Source organism: Strix uralensis, chromosome 4 (assembly GCF_047716275.1).
Source record: "Strix uralensis isolate ZFMK-TIS-50842 chromosome 4, bStrUra1, whole genome shotgun sequence".
Classification (NCBI taxonomy): Eukaryota; Metazoa; Chordata; class Aves; order Strigiformes; family Strigidae; genus Strix; species Strix uralensis.
The window spans coordinates 51,287,433-51,306,859 of NC_133975.1; the positions used below are offsets into that span (position 1 = coordinate 51,287,433).

The 19,427-nt window shown below is 40.7% G+C and overlaps 1 protein-coding gene across 10 annotated transcripts in view; it reads right to left on the minus strand.

Annotated features, from left to right (window-relative positions):
• FAM13A (family with sequence similarity 13 member A) overlaps positions 1 to 19,427 on the minus strand; it is a 142,243-nt gene that overhangs the window by 40,484 nt on the left and 82,332 nt on the right. For 7 of the 10 annotated variants that reach the window (XM_074866735.1, XM_074866734.1, XM_074866730.1 and 4 more), the window contains 3 exons: positions 12,636 to 12,677; positions 3,187 to 3,231; positions 1,409 to 1,588 (listed from right to left, as the gene is read on the minus strand). In XM_074866735.1, the coding sequence (XP_074722836.1) occupies positions 1,409 to 1,588; positions 3,187 to 3,231; positions 12,636 to 12,677 (267 nt within the window). Of the gene's footprint in view, positions 1 to 1,408; positions 1,589 to 3,186; positions 3,232 to 12,635; positions 12,678 to 14,878; positions 14,979 to 19,427 lie in introns of all 10 variants that reach the window. The other 3 variants (XM_074866738.1, XM_074866736.1, XM_074866737.1) reach the window with 3 other exon arrangements.

Below are 19,427 nucleotides of genomic sequence, written 5' to 3' on the forward strand. Positions count from 1 at the left end.
AAGGAATTCCCAATTCTGATAATTCACCCATGGAAGTTCCCAGCAATCTGACCTAAGGGAACCAGGGAAAACAGTTTGAATACTAGTCAGCGTTCAAAACTTCTGATGTACTTTAAATCCTTGGTTCCAACTTTACGGACCGAACTTGAACAACTGTGTCACCATGTCTAAAGGCAGCTCTGTATCGCAATGTTAAAAAAAAGCCCTGCAGTACTATATGCTTCCAAACACGTACACTAGCCAGTCTCTGACCTACTTACCTGAGAAGCCTGTCAGCAGGGCTACTAAACAAGAAAAACTACTTCAGAGCTGCTGCCAGATACTTTGGTGACTTGCAAGTGCTAATTTCCCAGTCCATCCTCACAGCATATTTTCATTCATATGGAAATGGCTTTTTATTTTGTAACTATGGATTTTTTTATAACAGTAGCATTGACACATTTTGGGAAATAGCATGGCTTCAATATTAACATGAGGTACTCATGGTTAGCCACCTGTACAAAAGTGGCTTCATATAGGGAGGTGCAGATCCAATAGAATTTGGGGAATTCAGTACCCAGGAAAAACAACAAGAGCTTGGATGTTCATTTCGGAATCTAACTTGACATCCTAGCAATCCAATACTACAGTCAAGTATATGCATTCTTTACAAGAACTAATGCTGTGTTAAAGCTAGACATATGTGTAAGCACTGATTAGATCATGGCCTTGCAAAGTCTGTAGTTACAGTTCCTCAAAGATAACTATGCCTTGGGCAAGTGTTTGTTAAGGCTGTGGTGGTAACACATTTGTACCACACAATCTATGCCACAAGTAGAGGAGTATGAAAGGAAAAACAGGTATTATTTTTACTACTCTGACAGACATTTAATGAAATTCACCACTAAATCATGTTTAAAGTTTGTGTAACAGGGTGGATAAAAATTCTTAAATTCTGATTAATCAAAAGGAAGATTTTTTTACTTTCAGAAAGTCTCCCAAGTCTCCTCAATAAACCCAAACATAAGCTGTGCCTCCACATACAAAAGGGGAACTTGATCCCATTTTTGAAGACATTCTGAATTCAGAAAAGCACCTACACCCAATGCTTTTATCTAAAGTTACAGGCAATAGGGCCAACTGCTTGGGAATTTCCACTAAAGCAACACACTGTAGTTAATTCCAAATACTGTAACTCAACTATACTGCATAAAAAACCTGGATTCTTATCATGTTTTGCCCCACTTCATGACCTCTAATAAACACTACATTTTCCAGCTCTAACTGATGCAATGGAGCTCTGCACTTTCAATTCAGGGCAAGGGCCAGTGCATTTCATAACAGAACTAAGCATTGCCTTGATAAGAGGACATGACTAGGGTACAGTTAATCAAATATACTTTCCAAAACAAAGAAATCAGGCTCGTACATGTCTCTGTTTCTCCGGGCTTCCTCCTGCTCTTTGTGGTGTCGCCTCCTCTGCCTGGCAGACACATTAGAAGAGGCTGAAGATGTTCCCGATTCAGAGTCCTCTGAACTCTGGCCGCCTGAGCCATGAACATCAAAGAGATGCTGCTCCACGGCTGAGCGGATTGTCTTCTCTAAATACCTGTCAAGCCGAAAAATAAGGTCAATTGCGCTCAAAGACTTTGTGGAGCTCCCTCTCTGCAACAATAAATAAAGGGTATCTGAGGGTTATGTTTTATTATGATGGCAAGGCAGTATAAAATGTCCTATGGCTGTGACATCCGCAAAGAGCTAAGCCAAAATCTTCAGATACCCTGATGTTCAGGTCCCTCAGAAGAGCTCAGCCTTCCCAATTCATCATCACCTTTTTTATTTGTAGGGATGTTTGAACCTTCAGTAAAACTGCTAATTTTACTCAGTGCAACTACAGACATTGGTGCCTAACTTTCATTCTCCACTTTAACAGTCCTTGCCCTGACAAAATTGTATTTGATACCCAGCCATGCTGACAATGGTGAAGTCTCTTGTGCAATCCAAGCTCAGTAAGGCAATGGATCATCTGCAAGAAGGTGATTCACTGCTGTCTCACAGAGGGATGAGAACACACAAACAGTACCTCACTACATACTCCTCATATGCTTAACTCAGTGACCAAGCACAGATTTGGTTCCGAGTTCATGCTGTTTTCATGCTGTTCTTGTGCCATAAATGCACCCACAGCTACCCTTGACTTACTCTAGCGCAGGATCACCATCACACCCACTGGCAGTGGGCTTCCACAGCAAGGGAGCCTCTGCAGTTGCATCAGTTAAAGATGTGAGACTAACTGAACTTTCAACACAACCAAATCTCCTTCATTTTGGTACAGACATTTTCTTGTAATATATCCTTCCTATCTTCCTTAATCAGAGGAAGTATTTATGGGCAAAATCTAATTTTTTTTTTGGGCAAAGATCATTTGGAAATACATTTTTGGGCATCCCCACCCCATCACTGCTTCTTGTAATGCTTTAAATAGTCTGCTGAAGAACAAGTTTTTCAAACACACCTGTCCAAAGTCCATATATAGCTTCTAGTGCTTTTTCCATAATTAAAAAAGTTATTTGCAGGATTTTCTGGTTAATTTTCAACTGACTAGCTGTAAGTATGGGAACCTGTAACCTGGGCTGATTTCTCCAGAGAATTTATAAAAGTTGTTGCTAAGTTGCTACAGTTGTAAGTCTGCTGAGATGGCAGTTCCTCAAAAAGTCAGAAGATCTTAGCAACTGCAAAACCCCACATGGTTTAACTAGGCAAGTATGTCTGTGTTTCAGGTAATGACAAGAATCATTTCTGCAAACCCATCAGCCATTGAGAATTTCCAGCTCTGGCAAGGGAGACAACTCGTTAGCTCTGCTGCTCCCAGGTACGGTAGTGGGGTCAAGCCCCATCCTCTGCTGGGATGCAATGGGGCGCAAATGAGAGCAAGAGGATAACACAGTGTGAATAGCTTCTCTAAACATGCAAGTTCTACCTAACCAGAACACCACAGGCATAGTGCAAGGAAAGAACCAAGAGCCTGAGAATTTTTCAGAAGGAAGTGATTTATTATCATTGCAGATACTTTGGTTTGGCAAACACTGTCTTTTTTTGTTTATATAAGAACAACCGTTAAAGAGAAATCAAAGAATAACCAGCAATACTTTAAAAAGTTCCAATACACAAAAAAGGTAGCTACAAAATTGTAAAAGAGACACTTACTCTCCTGTAGCAGGAATGTTACTACTGACTTGTGATACATGGGCACTGTGTAAAAGAAAAAAAGAGGAGAAAGTTAGATCTAATTATCACAATAAGGTCTTACAAACCCTCACACTTTGTGGCACTAAGATTTAAAGGTCTGAGCTGTCTCAACAACAATTGTATGCGCATGCCATAAGCCTTCCCCTTAAGGAATTTTCACTGCCACAGTGACGTGGCACATTTTGACAATATCCTCAAGAATTAATTTCTCTGTCATTCCCTTGCAGTAGGCCAGGGTCTAATGGAAAGTATTTCAACCTCAGTACGTTGCAGACTTTTTTACTTTCTTCTGAGCCTTCTGCTGCTGCAGGTTGTCCTAGCCTCATCACAAAAGTCCTTGCTTTTTGAGGCTGACTTGAAAATGTATACACTGTGAAAGGGGACTTAAATATTAAGAATCTTTAAATATTAATGGAGGATAAAGGCACAATACAGGCTTTGCACAGTTCTCCTCCTGCTGCTCTCCGATATTCACGTTATTTGTTTCACCTTTTTAAAAATAAAATGTAGGCTCTCTTCTTTCCCTTTTCCCTCAGTCTGTTTTCAGACTCAGGAAGAGCTGACGCAACTGTAGGTGTCATTGCTTGCTGTTTAAAGCCCTTCTGAACAAGCTGACGTGCCAGCTTGCACAGCTGTCACTGTCTTCCTCTCTCTGCCAAACTGAGTCTCGTCCTGTGCCCTCTTCCCCCACGCTGACTTGGCTCCACAGATAAGGTGACACTTTTGCCTATCCATCCCTCCTGTGAGATTGCTAAGTCAAGTAAGTTACAGGCCTAGGGGCTTCATTTTGATCTATTCCTGTATCAGCAGAGGAACGAGCGGTACAACTGGTTGATATATCTTAATAAAATGGCACTGTGTGGCCAGGGTACAAGCCAGGCTGGATGCAAGACATGCTTCCCGCCAAAGCAGCTGTTCACTGCTTTCAGTCTTTACAGCTTCTCCCAAACCGTTTCAGTGCAGAAGAACCATCAACACCTGACTCCCTTTCACTAACCAAAGGTTTCCTCTCTGCTTCCCTTGAATATTTCACACTTCACCACACAGATCTAGAGTTAGCTAAGAAGCTGCAGCACTCTCAGATGATAAACACTTTGTGGCTTTCCTAGGTTTGAGTGTCACTTGTAGTCACATGTCAGAGGACAGGAAGGGTAAATGAGGGGCCACTACAGCCAGTTTAACAAACCCAACAAAACAGCCTAACTCCTGTGGTGAAGTACAAACCCCACAAACACCCAGCTGCAAATCAGACTTGCAATATGCTTCAGCTTCCTTTGGCTGAGCCAGTGTGTTCACCTTGGTGTGGGTAAAGCAGTGTGCCCTAACCACATGCATGCTGTCCTGGCTTCACTTGGTGCTCATCTCCAGCCCAGGCACAGGTCCCTGGAGCGGTGGCACAGCATGAAAGCAGTCACAGATTTGCCAGCATTTCCCACATTATCTGTACAGCACCTGAACAGCTGTGTCATTCAGATGATTTCATGAACAGAAGACACACAAACAAGTATTGCTGTACTTATTATTACGGACATGCAATCTGCATATAGGAAAAAAAATATTGCAAGATCTCCCTCTTCCCCACACATAACATCTTGACTATTAACTACTGAATGGCTTTGCAATTTGAAGCGCACATTTCAAGCACCATACTTGCTTTCCTGTTCACTTACATAAACTATTAGGCCTCCTCCCAGCCCAAAACTATTTTTTAAGACCTGGCCTCCCATGGAAGATGAATTAGCAAGTAAGATGCTAGCTAGTGTGGTAGGCTAAACCACATTATAAAATACAATTCATATGCTGGCTACTGCTCCTACATGTGTGGGAGTAAGTTAATATTGTATCAACTTTCTGTAATATTTACATGAAATCCATACTGAGCGGGGGTGTCTTTCATATCACACCTTTCTTCTCTGTTTTCACATCAGGAAAGTGGTAGTAGAGGGGAGATAGGATTGTTTGGATTCTAGTTTTTTTAAAACATCCCTAGGATGCAGGTATATCTACCCATCGGACAAGACAGAAAATCTCAGGGAACAGCTCTTCCCTCTATTTCCAACAGGACTAATATCATGCAAAAATGCAAACTCCTGTTTCACATAAACTTAAAGGCTAGATACTGTACGCGAGTAAAACTTCACGCCGTTAACTCTGCCTGTTCAAGGCCAACAGTCACTACCTGCAAACCACTCAGATCATAACTGAAAACACACCAGCTTCTTTACACAAAAAGAAGAAACAAAAGATAAAGCTGCAAAAATACCTAAGTAAAATGCAAAAAATGTTCTTAACACCCCAATACGTTCTGTAGTTGTCTAATTCTCAGTTAACTGTCTGCTTTACTAACACCAATTATGTTTTAAGTCCATTAACCTTGCTAATTCATGGTGATGCATATCTGCATAACAATTACTTTGTGGTATCTAGAAAAGCCCTACTCAGACAGTATAGATTCTGCTGGAGTACCAGTAATATGGTGATTTTCAAACTACTGACAAATAACAAGGAAATACCTATACAGCTACATGCCAGCTGAGTGGATGACTACAAATTGAAGCTCTGACATTCTGATTTTATTATCTTTCCCTTCTAAATACTGATTCCTTGTATAGCAAATATAACTTTATTCTTATCTCTGTGATATTTTAATGTTCTTTTATTAGCTCCCTCTCAGTAAGACGGAGATTTTAAATCAGAATTTTTCCAGATACACTAAATTTCTTTAATTCCACAACTGGTAACTTTCCTTGCTATTTCATTTTCAAGCTTAATTTAAACGCATTTCAAAATCACTTGATTTACTCTGTGCCAACCTTTTTTACATCAAGAAAGTTCACATCCAAAACAAATGGTGAAGGGGAGAGCGTTATACAGTGGTTTTAGGATTCAAGCCTGCCCAGGGACAGAGCATGAGGTGCTCGAGTGCATTAGCAAACTTAGGGAAAGGGAGACCCCAACTGAGGGAAACGGACAGCCCAGAAGAGCAACCAAACATGTCGGGTGTATCCTGCGAGGTCTTCCAAACTTCTTGGGTGGCAAAAGTCACTCTGCCATTGGATCTATGCTTCATGGATCAGGCGAGGTGAGCTGTGCCCAGAAAAGCCCTCTTGGCATGCCCACAGGCAGCTGCTCAGAGGGCTGCTTTGCTCAGTAAATCATCCAGACAACAGAAAATCATTTCTGCTTTGGTTAATTATTTTCTCCTCATGTCTGATACATACAGTCAATTATCTCCACAGCTAGATTATCTTTATTAAATTATGCAGCTGCTGCAAAGCACGATGAAAAATATGACTTTAAAGTTCCTCCTCGGATCACAGAAAGCAGCAGGAGTTTCCCAGTGCTGAGGACTTTACTTTCAGAGAGCCAGCCACAAAACCGGCATCAAGGCACACAGCTGTTTTAAGCGCTGTAAACTTTTGAATTGGCTTCTTACAACCCTCACACTTTTCCCTTAGGGAAACCTGACCTCTAGCACTTCCCAGTGTTGTCTAACTTGCTTACCAAAGTCTTTTGCTCACTTTGAGAGGAGTCCCATCAGCTCTGGATAACATCTTGCTTCACACATAAGGTAAACTCTTACTGCATGGCCTCTTCTCCCATTAATGTTTTGACCTCAAGTATGGGAAGGTGGTATTTTCCATTACCTTTAAGCACATTAAATCTCCCCTGCACCCCCCAACTAGTAATCTCTAGGTTTAAAAGATATGCACTGGAGTGAGAATTATCTCTTCTAACACCTGCACCCTGTTTGGTCTGCATCTGGCATCTTGTGACAGCAGGCAAGTAACTGAGTTGGATATCAAACCCCCTCTCCTGTTTTTTACATTCAAGGCACTATTGAGCAAAATGTATTAGCATCCAGATATTAAAAGAGCAAAGTAAAAACATCGACCAGAGCAAACTGACTTACTGACATAGTATTTTCCCAGATTGGCTTTTCATTTATGAATTCAGTGAATTAATTCCTGACCATACTTAATAGCCTAAATCATAAGCTATACTTGCAATCTGGAACTAAGGCCACTTACTGCTGAGATTTATTTACAGTCCATCTGCTTTATTCAGGAAACAAAGCTATTTTTTTTCCTCTTTTAGTTTTTTTAAAAGCCAAGCACAACAATAAGAAAGTCTCAATAGATGCAAAAACTTTTTACCATTTTGTCATTCCAGTAAAGTAGAGGATGTTTAATGGCTTTGACATTTCAGATAGAAAATTTCTGAAGTCCTCCCAAATATATTATTTCAACCCATGACCTAGGAAATTCCCTTTTCATAAGTATTTATATAGTCTAAACACTGTTCACTCTCCACAGCTGTTGCACACTGTGATGTGCAATACTGCAGACTCACATGTGATCTATTTTAAGACAACTACTTCATGTGACACACATTCCCCAAAGAGAAGGATTGTGTCTGCATATAAAACATGAAAATAGTGAGATTAAAAATAAAGAGATGTGCTTTTAATTACTGGGACGCACCATCACACAGAGGACATGTTTCCAATGGTTTCTCAGCATCTTCACTCTTTGACAAGCTCAGATTATTGTTCCTTTAAATGTGATACGTTGTATTTGTCACTACCTTCTTACTGTGCAGAAAATTAATCCCCCTAAAAGGAACTTTTTTTCTTCAGGATTCTTGCTGGTTTTCACTTGCACTGGGATCCCCCTGTACAACGGGTGCACACTGACACCTACTGCTTAGCAAAGAGACAACCTTGAAGGGGATTCATACACACCACCCAATTTAGCTGGGTGAATTTGGATGGCTGTTTCTGTGCAGGTTCCTCTACAGAGAAGCGAAATGCTCCTCTGGGGGCCTCAGACCTGCCCAGCAGCCAGACAGGGTGAGCAGGGGCACCCAGCAGACTGGTGTCTATTTTCAGCCAGTACTGATGTGACACAGGACATTAATGTACATCACACAACGTAATCATGACTTGTAAAAGGGCCCAGCACTCCTGTGGGCCTCAGGAGCTCTTAGGGCATGTCCCACTAATGAGGAAGTGTCCAGTGGGGAAAGGGCCAAGCAAATTTCTGAGCAGGTGCGAAATCAACAAGATTTTTTCAGGTTCTTCAGAAAATTGACCTGAGAACAAATACAGTAAAACATCTTACCCAATATACTACAGGCTAAGAATACTTGATTTGCACTATATAAAGAGTTGTCTCAGATCACAACTGTTAAAATGAGAAACAGTCAGCTGTACTGAATACTGCCAACAGGATATTAGCACTTCAAGAGAAGAGAAGTACTAAACCAGGCAAAACTGTCCAAAGTCTTGCCCTGCACTCATGGGTATCTAATGCAATTTTGGGCATTGCTTGTGATGTCAGCTCTCATCCCAATTTCAGTTTAATGTTCTGCATGTTAACAAGGACGCTCCACACTACAAAGCTTTTGCTTTTTTCCCCTGTAATATCACTCTGGTTTATCTCAGGATGTATAATCATCAGGAAACACTTCTGAAACCATCCACATGACTAATGTCAAATCTAAAGCATATACGCCAACATGAAGCATGTCTGTAGGTTCCCTGTCTTCTAAAAACTCATTGCACACGTTGAGTAGAGTGTGCTTACAGGGAACTGCCATTGCCAGATGCTGCTGCTTCATTACCTGAAACTGCACACTGTTTCTCAGTACTGATTACTCAGTACAGTTGGCATTCACAGTCTTATTACAGAATTATACAAGGAGCAGTGCTACAAATTTTTTAACAGTCTCAACTCCCTGTACCTCAAGGTTTAGTTACAAAAGGTTTTGGAACATGAATGCCCTTCAGGCACAACTCCCTAAAACAATCAATCACCCAGCAAGGTTTTCTTCTTTTAACAGTGCAGAAATCTCCTTGCCTGGTTATTGATCACAGCTGGGTCAACAAATTGCCTTACTAAGTAGTACAGAGAGGGAGAGGATAGCCCTGGTCAGCAGCAGGTGAATGGATTCAAACCACAGATCTCACAAACTCGTTAAGCCCACCTCATCCTTGCAATGCCCAACAAAAGAGGGCTCCAGCTACAAAATTTCTAATTTCCTGCCCAAGTTTATTCATAGCCTGTTTGTACACATTTTCTCTTGCATCAGTATTGTTACTTAACATAAACAATCTTTCCTCTCTGTCTAAAATCCAGAGGAAATATGTGTACTCTGGTTCATTTCTTATGGTAAATAAGCCTTCCCCACTCTTTTTCCTCCATCTTGCAACAGGGTCTGCCCACTTCTTTAATCATCTTCACAAGCCTAATGCCACTTGAACATGAGTTACTGAAACTGTATGAGGCCTCATCTGACTCTTGTACAAGGGCATCCATACTTCCTCTAAGTATACTGAAAATACTTCACTTTATCCACTGTCATGTGATTACTTCAACTTGAATATTTTCCTCCCATGACTCCCTTCCATCCCTCCATGAACAAGCATGCCCACATCCTTTTTTTTCCTGGCATTTCCAAATGTGAGGAACTCCCCTTTCACGTCATGGATTTTCATTATTAGTCCTGAGATATATGACCTTATTACCTATGTTATTAATTTTAATCCTATATCTTTTATTTCACGCTTTTCTTTATATATCTATATCTATGTCAACCATCCTATATCTTATCTCACTATCATACATTTTCTCCCAGAGGACACCCCTATCCCATTCACTCCTCCTAAATTTCTGCTATAAGCCCAAATCATAAGAGTGATTCCATTTCATTATGACAGTGACTATTAAAAAAATACCCCAAAAGTCCATGATGCTCAAGGAGCTCCACTAGCAATCTTCTCTCCTACCAGCAATACCTATGGGTCTCACCCCCTCCCTAGCCATCTTTAAGCTCTAATACTAATGCCCATTTTCTCCATACAGATGGCATGATATAGAGCATTTTGCTGACATCAGACAGATTAGGTATACTCCTTTTCTTCTCCTCTCCAGAAAGTCTTACAAAAAATAATGTGGTTGTACTGGTTATCACCTCTCTTGACAATCCTGTGTCACATTTTGACTCCTTTACCACTTAATCCCATATCATTAATGACTGCTTATTCCCTTACAGAGCAGCAGTGGTGATTAATCCTATACTTGGTCATGACTTCCCCAGTGTCTAAAGAAAAAAAACCCAAACAAATCCACAAACCTAAATCAGTGCCATTTTAAGAAATAGTGTACTGGTGACATTCTGACAGTTCTGACTTAAACTTAAGACCTTGAGCATTTGCCTTATTGTTAAAAGAAACATCCAGGGAAACACCTCCATTGCTAGCTGACACGGTATAGCACTAAAGAATAAAGTCTCTGGTTTGATTCTACCAAAATGCATTTATGGAGGGACACAACGCTCCTTCAGTCTAGCAAAAGCCAAGTATTATGCAAAGTTTGAAAGCTAAAGAGCTCTTGTTCCCATTTAATTAACCTGTTGTATAATTATGTATATGGAACTACTGTATCAGTGCAGCAGCAACCACTCTGTACATACACATTCATGATTCACTTGAAGGAGTACTTGAATGGTATTTCAAACTACGTGAGTGTGGCTGGTAGCAATACAAATAGATTTGACCATCAGACAGCTAAAGCAGACAGTCTCACCTTCCTTCTCCATAGTGTGAAATGCAATTCCTACATATGTCATGCACAGCTCTGGGGCAACAATTAGAACATTCGAAGCTGCACAGAAAAAACTGGCCACCCACTCAAGTTCTCAGTTGTTGAAGCACCATGCTGCCCAGCCAGCACCAGCTCTCCTGCCAAATTAAGTGCACTTGGCAACTGACCTCAGGAGTACACATTTCTGATGTGCAATAAATAGCAGCAAGACTTACAAGCTGTTAGCTTTATTTACAAGTAATTGTGTCTCAGCAATGTTACAAAAGATGCAAGCTTGGCATGGAGCCTTATGTTGCAAGGTGTGCTGCTCCCTCTCTGCTTCTACCAGCCATTTCTTCAGTTTCCAACTATGTGTTTATTCCTGACTGTTCCCTTCTGATTTGCAAGATATATTCCCATGGAAAGTCATCCCTTCATTCCAATGGACACACTCATTCTTTGTTCCTGATACTAATATGCCCACATCTCTATTTAAAATTTCCAAACTTGCTCCCTTCCTCTCAGAAATATCCTGTTTTGATACCAGTTTCCTCAGGCCCGTTCCTTGCTCCCCATCCCCTCAGCAATTCTGACAAGGACATCTGAAGAGAATCTTCTTCCTGGATCATTTTTCCATGAGACAGGATGAGGATTTAAACTGGGGAAAACTTGTGACAGGGGAATGTATGCAGCTACTAAACAGTCTCCCAAAGGAAAAGGCAGAACCTCCTCCGACAGTTTGGGGCTTTTGAAGCACAGTCTAGGCAACATCTGCACAAATACACTGCAGGGAATGATTGTGCATCAACAAGACCATGCAATGAGGCCAGTCCATGAACAGTTCACTGACCCATATTTCTGCACAGTTTTAATGGAAGTCTCCATATTAAGGGTATGCATGAAATGCATATTTTCTGCAGTTTATGTTAGAAAAATTATGTAAGAAAAAACCCAAGCCACAAAACTGAATAGAAATATGTGCAAGAGAATTAACAAATTTAAGAGATCACTGTAAGAATTCCAAATATCACTGCTCTCACAAAAAGCACCACAGGGATTTCTTTTTATTTGTTTAAACTCTGCAGAGATCAAAGAACCCAATTATAGTATTTGGCCCTTCTTCCTCTGCAGCCCTTCACTGTTAATTGCCCTGGCTCCTGTTCTTCCACTAAGTATAAATGAAAGCACTGGAATTGAGCCTGCTACTGAAGCAAGCAGAGCAAACTTTCACTGATGTCCACAGAAATAAGCCACTTCTACAAGCAATGACTTTGCCCTCCAGTTGGCAAAACAAGAAACACAATTTGTTCAAATGCAGTGCAAGCACCATTCCCTCCAGGAAAGCACGCTGGGGACCCAGGCATTCTCCTGCTTTTCTGGGCTGCAGCAGAGGAGCAGTTGCTGCACGGGCTGCTGACTCACCTTCTGGTTCCTGGTTTCTTTCTGAGCAGCACATCCTGCCAGTTCCTCAAAGCTTGTGGCAAAAATCTCTCCTGTGCCCACAGATTATAAACTACCCATGACAGGCATCTAAGCTACATAATGAACTGAAGAAAAGAGGAAATGAATGTCCATCTTCTAATTAAGAATTTAGAAGACTGCCATTAAACCCTGAGCCTCATCTCTAAATACAAAAAAATGTCAACAGTTTGTATCTCTGAAGACTCATTTATCCCACTAGCTGAGCAATAATTATGAACTCAACATTAGTCTTCAGTTTGATTACAGTCTGTTAAACATTTCTGGCAAAACTCCCCACATTTAATCCCAATAAGAGTCAATCCCGCACAGAAAAAGAAATTAAAACTATTGAGTAAATACCTCACATAGAAGGGTGACATAGGCCGCTCATCTTCTTGGGAGCTAAAAACAAAACATATTTTTTAAAGTTAGTATGCCGCTCTCTCTTATATTTGCAGTTCAAGATATTCACCAGAGACAACAGAAGTGAAACAGTACACCTGTTACAGAGGTAACACTTAGTTATCTACCTTGTCCTCTGGTTGTACTCAGGAAAGAAAGCTTTAAATTACATTCCTTAAATCCTGAGAATCCAACTTATTTGTCAGTATCCACAAACACAGTGTAACAGATCTCCTGCTAGACAGCCAGGAGTCACTCCAGCTCTGCAGCAGTGCAAGGACTATTCCCATAGCAACAATAAAGCATTTTGCCAGCAAAACCATCAGAGCCTTTCGCCGTCTGGTGTTCCAGAATTAAACAACCTGCCTATTAAAGCAAAATTTGAAAAAAAACCCCAAATGTCATCTTGAGAGACCAAAGAAATAACCATGAGTGTATGCATGACACTATGAATTCCACAGTTTTAGCACTCCTGTGGAAAACCGATTTGACTATGCTGAAACCTCCCTAGGCTTGAGATCTGGGGCTGCTATTGGCTGGTGTGGAACTCCCCTGACAAAACAGTGTTTCTGTGGCCAACTGACCTGGCCCAAATGTGACTACCTGGTGTGTGGCTGACCAGTTCGCTGATTGAGCTCATCATGCCTGTGCTGGCACAAGGGTAAGAACGAGCTGCTGGGGTGCTGAAGCTTAAGGTGTGGTGGACTAATGGTTTAAGTCAATTTAAGACTGTGCTGCTTATAAGAAGGTGTTCAAATTAATTTCACTTAGTCATTCCAACCAGATAAATGGTTGGCCTTGCAGGGCATTTAACCCTTGTAACTCTCCAGAGCAGGATGCTCACCTTCCTCCACACACCCAGGAAATGCCATTGAGGTCGATTCATCCCCAAAAGACTTTTAACTGGGTTCTCCGAACAGCACAGCAAGTTGGGCAGAAAGGCAAAAAAGACGGGAAGCTGCATAAATTACTTTAAACAAAAGCAGAAAGGATAACATCCCACAGGTGCTGGAAACCAAGCACTTCCCTGCTGATTTTCCGCTGTTCCAGCAGCCTGGGACTGTTCCAGCACTCAGCAATTTGCCACAGGTACCCAGCCACAGGTGCCAGGGCACTACCATGCTGTGAAGGCATCCATCGCTTTTGAACTTGTTCAGAGGATGAGAGAATATGGGAGAACGCTCTAGGTGAGGTGAGCTCAGCTTCAAACTCAAGTTGCTCAGGGGCTGTGATAGCCCTGGCACCCCAACCAGCTTCAACAAGGGATCTGAAGTAGATCAAGCTTGAACAATTCTTGAAAAGCCAGCCTGAGTCCATTAATCCCTTGAATTTTGAAGGATTTTATTTATCAGTTTATAAAAGCTTCTCTAAGCACAGAATAAAGGGGAAAGGAACATCTCCATGGGTTTTGTAGCTAGGAGATCAAATACGCTCAGGTGTCTTTTGCAGCTTCCACCAAAGCCAGCAGGAAGCTCCCACAGCAAGACAAGCTGAAACTGGCCTGCAGCCAGGCAAGCACCCTGCTCTCACACTGTATATAGCCAGAGACAGATTTCACTGTGGCTCATTTCAAATCCAGCCAATGTTATAACAGATCCATAAATACGAACGCCAAATTCATCCGGGGGGCAAGAGCACAAGACAGGATGCAAGGAGTCAGAAAGGCTGGGAAGGCGGACAGACATATAAGCAAGCCTGTGTGCCAGAAAAAAAAAAATCACGGGGGTTTAATTCTGCATCATTTTGACCCCACTACAGTATGCAGAAATTCATAAAGAGACAACTACAGACACCTATAGGAAAAACCTTCCAGCATGTTGCACAGGAAGCCCAAAATACTGATTCAAGGGTAACACCACATACCATGGACCAGAAGGAAGAGAAGCTGCTTCTGAAATCAGCATGGTCTGTCAAAACTCGCATCCCCTCTGTAACATGACGGTGACTGGGCAGTTTTCAGCAGCTCACCAAGAATCTGGGAGCACAGCTGCTACTGGAAACTTTGCTGCCACTTCCACATGCCCATCTTTAGCAGCTCGAACAAGTTGCAGTTGGCTACTGCTGCAGGGGCACTGAATGTTGCTGCTGCCCTTCTCTGAGACCAGGCCAGCACACAGAGCAGTGCAGAGCAGGCTGGCAGCACTTGCCTGCAGCAAGGTACGTAATGCAGCTGCCTGTGCGTGTACTGAGGCAAACATCACCTGTAGGGTCTTTGTGAGAAACTGCTACAGCTTTGAGACCGCCTGGAAAAAGTGGAGGAAAACATGGGAGTGCCCATCGTTGCCCTTCCCAGAAGACGACCTGCAACAAAGGCACAGGTAAGAACCTCTGCCAGGCAAAGGCTCCCTCCCCTGATGGCATGCACAGTCCCTTGGCTTGCATGCATAAGTTATCTCTTTATTTAGCACATACAGATATCCTTTTTTTTTTTTTTTTAAAGTGTAAAGAAGCTACTTTAAACTCACAAAGTTGCTGGTAAAGTTTTTTGCTATGTTCAGTTCATTACATTAATAGCTGTACTTGTAATCTCAATGCAAACAAGTCCCAGTGGCGGACACAAAAATTGAAAAATGTTTTCTTATGTAGAGGAAAGTTTGCAGCGCCATCAAGATTTCTGTGCATGCGTGCAACTTCAAACGACAATACCAAATGCTGCTTTGTGTACAAGTGGCAGTGTCAAAGCCACACCAAACATGCTTTCTTTTCCATCATAAAAATCCTTCATTTCAGGGTTTGTAATTAACTTCCGAGTCACAGAAGCACAATGATACTGAAAAAGCCCAAATAACTTTCTAATATTCATACTCCCACTAGTTGCTTTGACAGATCAGGTGGAGAAGTAGTATTCAGCAGGGACTATGAAACCTTCTATTTCCTTCCTTTACTTCCACAGCAAGTACAACTGCTGCTCCATAAGTTCAAGCAAGTTTTGTATCTGTACAAAAAAACCCATTATCCACTCATACAAAGTAGCTGAGAAACAAATATTTTAAGAACATTTGCTGGGAATGGGGGAGAAAGAAGCTCTAGAGAAGCAGAAACTAAACACCAGTTTCATTTAGATCACCATGTTTCAAAATTTCACATGGTTGATAATAATTGTAGCTCTCTTATTCAATAGTGCTTTATAGTTTTCCAGATGGCAGCACTGATCAGTAGCTGCATCTGGGATGAAAAGCTCCAAGCTAACTAGTACAAAATCTAGACTTTTGAGAAAACCATTAACAATCTTCTAACTTTAAAAAGATTTCCTGTATCTGAATATCCATTTCCCCCCAAATCATTAAAAGTAATGTATCCCAAGCATCCTTCCCTAACTTCACACACCTTAGTCAACTCATCTGTGCAAGATGGAAGACATGAGCCATGTAAATTACAAACAGATTTAAACCATATTTCACAACCCCTCAAATCAGATGTGAGACCACCAAACCCTGCTGCAATCACTTAGCACACAAGGATTCTGTTTTGATTGAAATACTTTATGAAACAATGAATTATTTGTGTTGCAAGGTAATAAGCTGATGTGCTTATATTATACACACAAGCACAGATTAGTTTAATGAAATAAATGAAAATTGTGTGTGAGAGGTTTTAAACCTGTGTATACACAATCACATGGTTTTGGATATAAAAGTGACAGGCAAGCAAGCAAAAATGTACAAGATAGGAATCATAAACAATCATCAATTGATACTACACAATAAACAGGCTTGTTTTATTATAAATTGTTTTAAAACATTCCACACAGGACCCTTCGTCACTATCACTCACACTATGTTGATTAAAAAACCAACTGTTTACTTGTTTATTTAAAACACCTTGTACTGAAGGGTTTATTAGTAATTGCTAGGGAGCTCTTTCTACCATGTATCCTTTCAAAAGAAAATGCTAGACCTCATTAAGATATGTTTAACATTTAACTGCACTGTACTTGGGCTACATAATTCTTCTTTGGTTAAAGGGATATACAACCCTTCCAGAAAGAAAGGAAAGCTTAATACCTGGCACAGTGACCAGGCAGACCAAGTCAGCCATCCACAGTATGGAGGGGACAAGTCATTCTGATGTGCATCTCTTACACAGTCTAAATTTCTACCTTGCCCAGCAAAGAATTTATCCCTTTGGAAAGCAGGTTTATTAGTAAATTAGGTGTGTGTGGGCTTTTTTTTTTTAAATATCCTCAAAGTTTTGTCCAGCTGTACACATGTTTTATCTCCAGAAGGCACTGAAGGGATGAATTGACTTTAAAAAAAAAAAAAAAACCCAAACCAGTTATTTATTCAACTATCACTGATTACCTGGCCAAGCGCAAAATACAGCAATCTCTTTCTTCTCAGACATATATACAGAGCTCCCCTAAACCAAGGGATTAAACAGAAATTAATTGCTCTTTCATGCAATACTTGGGAGAGCAATTTCTCACGCTCCTAAAGGATACCTAAATATCTGATCACTTCCTTCTTGCTAAAAAACAAAACAAATACCAGCCAAACTGAAAAAACTTGTTCTCTTTATTTAATGGCTAAAGAAGTAATATTGTCATGTTTGTGACCTCCACTGAGCTAACAAAAAAGTTTGTCAGATTGGAAGGAACCCAGTATCACCCACCAGTTAGTTTAGCACATCTTAGGATTTTCAGGCACATGTATTTTACAGCATTTATGCAACGCATCCTTTCTGTCTCTAAAGAAGGAAATAAGAAAGCTTGAGTGAACTCTAACTGTTAAACGATAAATTTCCATTACAGAACCGCAGTTACCTTTTTTTGCCTCCCCCTTTTGCAACAGGAATGTTACAGGCAACCGTTCACCCACTGTATTCTCAAATACGCAATGATGGTTTTCCTTTTTTTTAATGTCTCATCTTGCCCTTCAGAAAGAGTAAGGGAGCTGCTGCTCAGTCTGTTCCAGAGCTGAAGCTGTAAAACACCCGTTTAGATGGAGAGTTCCCAATTTATTTACATTCATATGGGATACCCCCCTCAATGCCTGAACTTTCACCCCAGGTCAGAGGGTGGCTCAGGGCCCCTTCCCCTTGTTTATTTGCACTTAATTATCAGCAGTTCTTCCATCCTCACTTGCTGGCACTGGAACCTCCACTGTAAAGCTACTGCTGCTTTCCTACTCCACATCTCTTTTCAAAAGTTAAACGGGACATTTAGTTGATTAAATTAGAAAAATACAGGGTAGTTTGTTGGGGTTTTTTTGTTGTTTTGGTTGGTTTTTTTGTGTTTTGTTTTTTTTTTTTTTACAATCATGAAAATGTACTTTGATTCAAGTGTCAACATTTTGCACCAGAGATGAAGGGCCTAGACGCTGGCGGGGTCATGCTGCTCTGCCAAGGTCATGTTTTCCTAATGCCTTGCCATAGGCTCTATTTGTTCTGACCTCAAAAATTAGATAAAGAAATGGCTCGCTTTCTATTCCACCACAGATAGTCTGGACTTCAAAAGAAATTAATTATTTTACTGAGAATATGTTTTTCAGGCAATGAGATAGCTGCTTCTAATTTTAATGCAATCAAACAAAAATGCATTGAAAATTCAGTGGCGTCAAATTACTAATGCTATCAAAAGTTAATGCAGCTTTTGGGGGAGGAGAAGGAAGGCTAAGCTTGGGTGACTTGTTAAGACTTCAAAGTTATCTCCCTCTTGTTTTCTTCTCACCATTTAGAACCACTGTGCTACCTTGGATTAACAGACATGTCATTTTTGCAATTGCAGAGGATTTGAACAATATTATTTACTTATTCTGATATTCAACATTAACAACCTAAAAATAGCTTCAAGGAAACATCAATTTTGAGGCCACAGTACTGCTTTTTGCTGAATGTCTTGTCCTATTCACAATTTTTTCAGCACTTGTTTTTTTCCCCCCCAAATCATTTCCTCATAAAAGTTATTTCAAGCTTGCGACAAATGCAAGATTGAAACTGCTCATGAAAATTTACTGCATACTTATTTTCTCAATAGAGTGATTTACTCATAACGTGCTTCACAGCAGTGGGTAAAAGGTAATGTTTCTGTAAATGAGAAGTAGCAGGCAATATAAGCTTCTTCCTTCAAATAAAGCCTTCAAAACAGATTTCCTTCAAATAAATACTGAGGTATGTTATGCAAAAAAAGAAAGAATAACAACATCCTTGATGCAAGAGTAACTATAAATTTAATCTAACATGATAACACTGTGGTGATACAATGGCCATCATTAAAAGTCAGCACTTACCATCAGTTGTTGAGCAATGCCACCCTTGCTCTATACCCTTAATCAGAAGGGGAGGGAGGAGGAATGCGCTATATAGTAACTGTCTAAGAAACAAATGCTTAACAGCATTTGGAAATAACTCTGTGAGAGTTATTTCCAAACATTTGCATTCTCCCTGAAGAGTAGTTTTTATAGCCAAAACCATAACACGTCGTTTCAGATATTTATCTCCAGTCTTCACAATAGTTACACTTAATATCTAACCATATTTACCACTGAAACCAAGTTAAGCTCATGCTTAAGTACCTGTGTAAGCTACCCGCCAAATGAGCCGCATGTCAAAAAACTAGGCAGACAACCCAGCTTCTTTATTCTGAACTCACATACTCCGTAAAATATCTCCAATAACTTGGGCGGGGGTGCATTGGTATTGGTTTAAATATTAATCTCCGAAGGATCACGCCATCTTCCCCAAAGTTGTTTCTTCAGCAGTGTTTTTACTAAAGGTCTCTCAACTAAGTCATGTCTTAAGCCTGCGAGATGA